We start from the raw sequence: 9426 nt of genomic DNA, 5'->3' as shown, positions 1-9426 counted from the left end.
TCAAGATAGTGTGGAGACCGCGATCTTTGAAAGCATTTATGGCATCCTCGTCTGTGATACGGTGATATCAGTTATTGCTACGGAGGCTCGCGACTTCCATATACCATGACCCTAACATGACTCCCCATACTTTTTACGCTTGACAAAAAGATTATATTTGAGAGGAATCCTATCTTTCTCCGCTAAATATGAAAAAATATGTAGTCCACAAAATATAACATACCATCGCTTGGCGCGCCGAGCGGGTGATTCAATGCCTCAGCGACATTAAATTTCAGCGTCCATGCTCTTTCCTGTTCGCCACTTCGGGAATGGGCCGCCATTAGTAGCGCTCTCTGAGCTTGCATGTAGTCAGCTACGAGCAAAAAACGTGACTCTTCCAGGTACGTCGGCCAATTTTCGTGCCCTCGGAAAGGGTCTAGAATGAAGACCTACACGGGTTGCTGGATGATTTGAGACAAATAGACGACCAAGACGAAAGGGCCATATTAACAGAATTTACCTACATGCCTATCGTAGCGCCTTACAGTTCCCGCCATTGGTGCAGCATCGTTTATAGGGCGGTGGAGAGAACGGTGACGTCTTGTTGCTGGGCTTGTATCAGTAGAAGAGCTGCTCGTAAATGATTGTGCCCCTGCAATGACGAAGGCAGAGGGTATCTTTCTTGTCGGCAAACTTCCTTTTACTATCCTGACGAAACTCGTCATAGTAACCTTGCTTACAGATTATTGATAGACGTGAGCTTTTTGTATGTGAGGCAGATTGTAAAATGAGATTTCAAAAGAAAATGCTAGGTACGTCTTCACCTTCATGTACGATTAGCCGTACACAAAGGCTCTTTGCTGGACCCAAGCAACTATGCTGTAGATCAAGAATACATCAGTCAAGCCATGAGTACACCTAGAAAGGAAATACGCTAAAGTCCTGCATGACTATTTGAACCAAAATGCCGGAGTTTTGGCGACTTTGAATTCGTTTTGGGGGGAGAGCAAATTGTTTTCGAAGGGGAGAGGTCAATTCAAAGGGGGCTAACGGCTGAAGATTAACGGCTGCAGTGCCGTTGGGAATTGGAGAAAGGGTATACGGCTTTTACTAAGTACCCGACAAAAGTGTAGAAGGACATTGCACTCAGAATTTTAAGCTGGCCATCTTGTACTTTCACCAAGCAGAGGTGTCCAGTCTTTTGTTCTACATGAGACCCACCTGCTTTGCTTACATGTGGAGTTGTACGATTTGGAGCTTACAACTTTTTGAAATTCTGAATTAAACCAGTAAATTGCTTGAGAGTCCAAACTACCTGTCCTGTGTACTTAAAAGTTGCGTGCAAAAAGTTTCCCACGATTATTGGTTTGCAAGCTACTCTGGAAGACTGTGTAAAACCCTACAGGCCATGCTTACTTTTCGTAATTGACAAAGACAGGCCGGCTTGAACCGTCGAGCTTATTCTTTTCGTCTGTTTGCCAAGTCATTTCACTCCATTGCTTATTTTTGTTCCCAATCGCTAACACTTATCTGCTTCATTACTCATTTACGATCACTTACAAAACATATTTTATAGGGTGACATGAATATGGCGGCCTCTCTCGATCAAAGCTTGACTATATTTGATTATTTGCCTAAGGCGGAGCCTCCATCTCTCAATAATAGCATGAGCGAGTTGGCTTCTGCGGTCTCTTCCGTGCGGGGAAATGAAGATGACGATGACGAAAGAGAGGAGAACGGCACTTACGTGAATTCGTATGGCTCCTCATTCCCGGCATCCGCGTCCGGAACAAGTAACCTCACTGCTACGTCCGCCGCGAGCAAGTCTTCGACGACGGTAGCGTCGTCAGGAGCCACCCGAAAAAGATCCACAGCAAATGCGCATGGATCGTCAGACGACAAACGTCAAAAAAAATTGGAGCTGAACCGACTTGCTTCGCGGGTGAGTTTAATTTTACTTTGGAAAGAGGATTCTGCGAGAATCCCTTCCCCGAAAAGGTGTGAATAAAGTTGATGCAATGCTAGATTCACCTTACCAATTCCTCCACTCTGACCTTACTTCCATCCCATTGGTCTCCAGGAATCCCGCAAACGGAAGAAAAGACGCTTGGAAGAGCTGCAGCGCTCCGTGCTGTATCTGACGCACGAGAATCACCAACTTAGGGAGCAAAATGAACTGCTCCGACAAATGCTCATTGGCCGGCTTCCCACAGGGACAGTAGCGGCAGCCCTAGGAAATGGGGGGGAAGGAAACGAGAAAGGGCTCCTCGCAATGAGGGGACCGGGGGAAATGGAGAAGGAAGAGGTGTTGGCAACGGATCACGGGGAAGGAGAAAGTCTCAATGTGCTGGGCTCCATGTCCTCGGCCGCGGTGGATATGTTCTTTCCGAACACGAATTTATTGATGATGAAGGAAAATGTTGAAGGCGGGAAAGAGGAAGAGCCCTCTATAGTTGGAGCAGCATGAAACGACCATCTCGTGCGGTGGGGAAAACCCGGGGGAACAGCGACAGAGTTGGCGTGACAAGAGAAAAGGCCGGTCGAGGATGGCCATATGAGGGTCCTCTGGAGGATCAATGTTGGAAGCAAATGACGGAGAAGCAAGGGGAATAAAAAGAGGGAGAGAATTTGAAGAGGCGATAGTTCGTGCTTCGGATGAGGACCTACCTACCCCTCAGAGACCAACCATCTAGAATATTGTATCAGACATGGACCTTGATGTCTGCAGGAGGCTCTGCGCCAGAGGAAGATAGCCATGACCGATTTAAAAGGAGAAAGACGTCGGGAATGGTTTAAAGATATACGGGATGAAAGGAGGATTTGAAGGGATGTGCATGTTTTGTCAGATTTATGTCTAGTGCATATTTATGGTCATTGACTTGGTTCTAGTGGAGGGGAGGTGCGAATACAGAAATCTTCTGGTCCGCGAGGACGCACAGGAGGATAAAGGTGGGAAGGGAGAACTTTTTGTGAGCAAAGAAGGGGTCCACGAGGAATGGAGGACGGACTAGACGTGAGGAGAGTTTATGCCGAAGGAGACCCTTCAGAAGTGCAGGTGGAAAACGGATCAGGAAGGAAACAATTAAAACCCATGTGGAAGGAAGAGGATGAGGGGTTTGGGCGGCAGCGGAGCCGAGGCAACTGCACGAATCATGGTCATATACCATCTGATGTGGATCCTCTTTCCACACCATGTTCGGCTGACTGGGATGATCGTCATCTATCTATCTCTGTGTCTATCCTATGCTTCGAGAAGAATCGAAAACAGGTAAAAAAGTATCCAAGTCTGCCAAAAGTGCAGCCTGTAAGTCAGGAACCAAGGCCTGCGCCTCTCAGCCCAACACATTAAAAGAAGAGAAACGACAAGACATCTTCCTTCCTGTGTATGTCTGTCTTGCCCGGCTTGAGGTATGATTCTACGCCTTTACTTGCAAATGAATAATTTGCACGATTTATGCTCCAACCCCCTAAATCATTCTAATGAAAAGGTCGCCTCATTCCACGTCCTACGTGATCTTTTCAACATCTTCTCGGGACCTTCCACCGCCCTCCCTTCTCGAACCCTCCCTCCTTGGGCGTTTTGCCTCTTCCCTCGCCCCTTCCCTCCTTATTTGTACCGTGCTTTTTCTCGTTCCTCTTCCGTCATTAACGCGCGCTCAATCCGTTTGACTGTCGCCAAATCCCCCGCCTGTAGGGGAGAGAGGGTAAAGGATTGCACGTAAAAGTAAGGAACCGCCACATATTCACCTCCGCCCTCACCGCGCTCCTCCTTCTACTCAAGCAGTCCCGCATTGATTTGACCCCTTTACTTCCTCTTGTACCTTGTACGCTTGCTGCATCTTGGCCCGCAGCAACTCCTCCTCCTTCAACGCATCCCTCTTTTCTTTGCTCATCATCTTCAACGCCCACTCCAAATCGGCTCGTTCACCCTCCTTCGCGCCTTTTTTACTCTCCAAGCGGCGTTCCTCTTCGTCCTTGAACACGCCTCCCTCCCTGCCTTCTTTAAATGCAGCTTTCAACTGCCCACGTTTGTACTCATCCATCTCGTAGGCTTCCACGTTGTAGTACTTAGGATGAGGGAACGTGGCAGTATTGTAGTCCTATATCAAGGAAAGAAGGACGGGGAAGGGAGGGGAGGGAAAAAGCGTGGGGGCGCCAGTACCCAGTCTCGTGCCCGCTAAGCCAACCAGGTTATGTGTGGTTGTGATGGGTAAGCAAATAATAGTGTCGTTATCCCGACCATCCCAAAGGGAGAGGCGCGGGCCATAACACCCTCCCTCCCCCGATACATGCATAAGACTGAAACCGGCATAGTAACCCTCATGCCCTCTTACCTCCATGTAGTAGCGAAACAAGCGGAGGGCCTCGTGGTGGTTTCGGGGAATTTCGGGAAGACCTTTAATCTCCTGACACCACACTTCGAAGTCGTTCTTCTTCCTGTGAAAGTCCGATTCCTGCAATTCAAAAGAAGCAGGTACGACAGAAGCAGGTACGACATGCGAGATACAATTAAGACAAAAAGCAGGTACACTTGCTGCGCATTCATGCCCTGCCTTCCATTCCCACCCCTTTCTCCTCCCTTCTCCCTTCCTTCCCCGCTCACCCGAATAATGCCGTGTTTCCCGAACTGGTTCATGTCCACGGCCCCCGGTATGATTGCTCCCTTTGCCTTGTCGTCTCTCCTCTCCTTCTTCTTCTTCTTCTTCTTCTTCTTTTCCTCCTTTTTTCCGTCTTTTTTTCTTCTCTTTTCCTTCTTCCTGTCGTCCTTTTCCTCCTTCCGTCTCCTCTTCCTCTCCCTCTCTTCATGTTTTCTCTTCTTTTCTTTTTTCTCCCGCTTTCGCCGCTTCGTTGCCCGTTCCCCTTCTCTTTCGTCCGTTTTTGATCTTCCTTCCTTCTCCTTCTCAACTTTCTTCCTTTTACTCATAGCTCCCACTTCTTTCATATCTACCCTCCTGCCATCACCTTCGCTGTCTTCATTTCCGCTTCCTTCGCTGCTGCTGCCGCTATTCCCATCGCTTTCACCGCTGCTAGCCACTGTTTGCCACATTCTAGACCTTTGCTGTGTCTGGACTCGGTTCTCGGCCTGTAGCAGAGCTTCAGCCCGATTCTGGAGTAAAAAAGGGACAGGCAGAAATTGATGAGGAAGGTTTGCGTTTACAGATGTCAAGACCGAAAGCACCGTGAAACGGGCACCCTTACCCTTTCCTGTTTCTTCTTTTTATCGTTTTGAACATTCCCGGTGCTGCTACCGCTGCCACCGGTCGAAGATGACGAGGACGACGAAGAGGATGAGCCAGCGTCACTGAGTTGAGCGCGATGGAAGATAAAGCGTTAAAACCCTCAAAAAGAAGTTAAGACGAGCTTCAAGCTGAACGTTTTGTCTATGCTATGTAAAATTCATGCGCGTATTTGTATATCTACCTGTCATTGGCATCACTGCATGAATGACGACGCTCCTCTCCTTCACCGGCACCACTCTTGCTCCGAGGTACTTCCTCATCCGAGAAAGTCTTCTCCTTCTCCTGACCAACGCCCATCGGTCAGTCAACGACGTTTCAGACGTCTGTATCTGCTCGATCTGTTTCGTGGTGTGTGCGAGTCACTTGTGACATTTTCTAGGCCACGGTCCTATTGGTCCTTCTAACCTCCCCTCATATGAGGACAGGTCTCCCTAACTTTGTCCTCGGGAAAAGAATGATGGTTCAATGAAAGCGACCCTTGAGTCCTCGTTAGTCTCTTCAGCCGTTTAATAATTCGTGTGATTATTAAAGTGCACCAAATGACTCCCGAGCTTCTTATCATCATGCATAAATACGCGGTTGCCTCGTTCACCGGGTAGCTTCTATCGCCCGAGACTCGCTATTACAAGGTCCCATGCCATCTTACTGAATACTTTTCACCTCGATTTTTTTGTAAACAAGCACAAAACTACAGCAAGACTTTCAAACAACTTCTCATCCATTCAGGATTGTAAGCGGCATTACAAATGTGAGGGGATTGAAGCGTAAGCATGGCACGCGATAGAAGAAGAGGAGGCGATGGATGGTCCACTCAGACGTACAAAGCAATATCAAGGCAATAAGTTATATGGTGATTGGAAGAAGACACCCAACCTTGAAACAATGTTAAAACCCCAGTCATTAAAAACATACCATATAACAGCGCAATTCTTCTGCCGTAAGTCCCCGCGAGGGCGTCGAAACACCACCTCTCCTCTTGACCCTTTGACACAAAGTCTCTTTTTCATACCATCCAGTCATTTACCCTCTTAATCTCTTTGTTTTCAAATCACCTCCATCATCTTCTCTTGTTAAATCCTGGATCCGATGCCGAATTAGACCTTCGATAACTTCGAGCGTAAAACGGAAGCCGGTTTACCGGCAGCCCGTTCGACGAGTATCCCACAATCATCATTTTCTTTTTCGTGCAAGCCTTTCGTTTAAATTCCACCGACTCATCTGCTTATCCTTTGCACCTGCTTTGTTCCCTACAAATCGCTCCCCTCAGTCGTCATAAGAAGGAATATATGCGTATGAATACCCGGGCCAGCCCGCCCACGCTCCAAACAATTGAAATGATGCGTAGCTACCCGGAATAAAGACTGTAGTGGGGAAGATAAAAGAGTAACTTCAGAAAGATGCTGAAAGAAGAGTCAGAAGGCATGGACTTGCTCCTAAATCGGAGCAGGGCGCACATAGAGAAGCCTTGATACTCTGGAACGCAAACCCCACCGTCAGCCCTGTCCTCTTATTCCTCCATTTCCGCCCGTCATCATGCCCCCAAAAGACCTTTCCAATATGCATGGCACAACCCGCGAGCCCTATACTATCAGATTTCTCCCTGTGCCCCTCTCTCTATTCCCCGCCCCGCCACTTACGCAAGCTCCCCAAGATGATCATGGCCAGACCTCGCTCCTTTTCCTTCGGGTCGGTATGCCACCGGATCCCTAGTCCCGTGCACAATAATATCGTGCCTGTCACCAGCATAAGCACAGCCGCCAGGGTGGTCTTGGGAGGCGGAGGCCCACGTCCTGGCCTGCGTCGAGGATTGACAGTCCTTGCAGAACTTTGCCTGTCCATTTCGAATTTATTGAAAAGAGGGGAGAATCCTTGTGGTCCTTGTTGCGACGGGTGGGGGGTGGAGGATGGTGGAGGCACCGATGGGGTTGACGAGGAGTACATGCTGGTGAGATTGAGAGTGCCCGAGTCCAGCCTTTGACCTTCTTCTAACTGCGGGGCCTTTTGATCAGGCGACTGAGGAAGCGGAGGTGGAGGTGAGGAGGGCTGAGCAGTCTCCCCGGACGGAGAGGTTTTGTCGATGACTGACGCCGTCCCTGTGTTGGATATTTGGGAAAGATTGTGACGCTAAAGGACGGGACATGAGGTAGCAATGGTAACGTGCTTGGGGAAAGATTGATAGCACAAGCGCATTCATGATGATCACAGCCTTTAATTCCACCAATCCAATGAATGTGGGGTGTTTATATGTTCATCAACTTTTAGATAGCTTTTACCATTCCTTGGACTGTTTTTGGGGGCATTTTATCTTCCACCTTCTTGGAAGGTTACCGAGGACGTGACCTCTCGTCTGTTCATGTAGCGAGTCGACGCAAAAAGACCATCAAAACCATAGATGCACAAAGCAGAGCTTTCCGATAGGGAAGTGTAAACAAAAAGAGGGCTAAAAAGGGACTGCGGACGACATGAGTTATTGTTGTGAAGGCAGAATTCCTTCAAGATCAACAAGAAGGAAGAATTGAAATTGTGCGAACTCGATTCCCGGCCTACTGGAAAGCAACAGCCAATTCCTGAACGACATTTCACCTTCCACCGCCTGCATTCTTATTTCCTTGCACAGGTCGACGATTTCCAGTGGCTCTGCTTTCCCTGGTGTGCGTGCACGCATTTTTTTATCGGCCATCCGCATTCCATTCCATACAACCTCCTCCCTTCCGAAGGGACCACGTCTGCGCAACTGAGGCACCCCCCCAAAAAGAAATACGCCGCCTTTAAGTCCTTTACACGCGCGCAATCCCCCCCTTCTATCTCCGCTACTCTGTCTTGAGCAGCGTGGCCTCTCATCGACGTGGACTCGCCTTTTATAGAAAGAATGGATGTGGCATTTCTTACCCCGGGATGGGCACCGTCATCCGATTCAATCGTCTCTCCACTCCCACCCTCCTCCACCGCGTCCCCGCCCAGCTGCAGTCTCACGCACAGGCTTCCACGCCTTCTTCGCCCCGGGGACACTGCAAGGGCCCACCGTTTCGTCACGGCCTCCTCCCGGACCCAATATCATGGCCGATCTTGGTCTTCACCTTCGATCTTGTCATTTTCCGGTGTATCCGCCGCGGACTGTCCTTCCAGAAAATGCGGGGCAATGAAAAGGTATGTGCACAGGGTGGAAATATGAGAAGGAAGGAAATGTTGCGGGTGAGCGGAGTAAAAAGGAAGGGAAGGTAGGCGGAGCGGAAGGGTTTAGCGTCTGAGAGCATTTCCTTTTTGTACGTACCGGCATGCTCAAAGCCATGTCACCCATACCACCCTGCTTCCTGCCCTCAATCCTCAGTAACCTTCTCCATCGCTGTGCAGTGCCCAACCAGAAAGAAGGGACAAGCAGCCCCCAGGAACATACCCGGAACCAGCTGGAACCCGTCGATGCCTCCTCCCCCTCCTCCCCCTCCTCCTCCTCCCCTTCCTCCCCTTCCTTCCCCTCCGACGCTTTTGCACCTTCTCCAGCTTCGTTAAAGCCTGAAAGACAAGAGTGGGCAGTTCCGGACAGCCCCGAACCTCCTTTCTCCGTTTCCCCCAGCGTTCCCACCCCATCCCGACTCGTCAACAGCCCGTCCGCTTCCCCTCCCCTCCCCACCGAACCCGCTCCTTCCTTCCTCATCACCCCTGCCCTCGCCTACCTCCTCCTGAATGTGGTCACCCTCCTATGGGGAAGCCAGCACGCGGTGATCAAAAGTGCCCTGGCGTCCTCCCCCGACTATCCTGGTGTCTTCAATCTCCTCCGCTTCGGGCTGGCCTCCCTCTGTTTCTGGCCGTGGACGCCATCTTTCCTCCCTCCCTCCCTCGGCACCTGCTCGGAGAATGGGGAAGAGGGCGTGGACGCGGCGGAGAAGGAACGCCAGGGCCTGTGGCGGGCGGGCGCCGAGCTTGGGATCTGGATGTTTCTGGGCTTTTCCTTACAGGCCGTCGGTTTGCAACTCACGTCCGCGTCTAGGAGTGGCTTCCTCCTCTACCTGAACGTGAAGCTGGTTCCCCTCTTCGCCTGGCTGCTGCTGGGTCGACGCCCGAGTTTGGACGTGGTCGTTTTTGCTCTGCTGGCGTTTGCGGGCACGGCGCTCCTGTCCGTCGACGGGGGAAGGATGCCGAACGTTGGGGATGCGTGGTCCCTGGCAGCTGCAGCCGCCTCGGCTATGTTCATTTTACGACTGGAGGG

At 50.3% G+C, this 9426-nt stretch overlaps 4 protein-coding genes across 4 annotated transcripts in view; 2 read left to right on the top strand and 2 right to left on the bottom strand.

The window, feature by feature from the left end:
* The first annotated feature begins 1530 nt into the window (after positions 1–1530).
* NGA_0219602 (uncharacterized protein) lies at positions 1531–3359 on the top strand. Its single transcript, XM_005854016.1, has 2 exons — positions 1531–1924; positions 2063–3359. Exons 1-2 carry the CDS (start codon positions 1565–1567, stop codon positions 2447–2449), a joined length of 747 nt encoding a protein of 248 aa, XP_005854078.1. The 5' UTR covers positions 1531–1564; the 3' UTR covers positions 2450–3359.
* On the bottom strand, positions 3359–5565 carry NGA_0446800 (nucleic acid binding protein). The gene is made up of 6 exons (XM_005854018.1): positions 5404–5565; positions 5182–5284; positions 4586–5089; positions 4317–4436; positions 3804–4082; positions 3359–3670 (listed from the first exon to the last, which is right to left on the bottom strand). Exons 1-6 carry the CDS (start codon positions 5517–5519, stop codon positions 3590–3592), a joined length of 1203 nt encoding a protein of 400 aa, XP_005854080.1. The 5' UTR covers positions 5520–5565; the 3' UTR covers positions 3359–3589.
* A 562-nt stretch (positions 5566–6127) lies between these two features.
* Positions 6128–7346, bottom strand: NGA_0219302 (uncharacterized protein; the record flags this gene model as incomplete). The annotated part of the gene is made up of 2 exons (XM_005854014.1): positions 6128–6583; positions 6860–7346. Coding segments are annotated over 2 exons (585 nt in total), but the record flags the coding sequence as incomplete, so codon positions are not given.
* Positions 7347–8117: 771 nt separating this feature from the next.
* NGA_0219720 (dmt superfamily drug metabolite transporter) overlaps positions 8118–9426 on the top strand; it is a gene marked incomplete at both ends in the record, with an annotated part of 1356 nt that continues 47 nt past the window's right edge. Inside the window, 2 exons of the mRNA XM_005854017.1 lie at positions 8118–8369; positions 8627–9333. Of these exons, the coding sequence (XP_005854079.1) occupies positions 8118–8369; positions 8627–9333 (959 nt within the window). The remainder of the gene's footprint in view (positions 8370–8626; positions 9334–9426) is intronic.

This window comes from Nannochloropsis gaditana, assembly GCF_000240725.1.
Source record: "Nannochloropsis gaditana CCMP526 unplaced genomic scaffold scaffold649, whole genome shotgun sequence".
Classification (NCBI taxonomy): domain Eukaryota; class Eustigmatophyceae; order Eustigmatales; family Monodopsidaceae; genus Microchloropsis; species Microchloropsis gaditana.
This window is presented reverse-complemented; position numbering and strand designations above follow the sequence as displayed.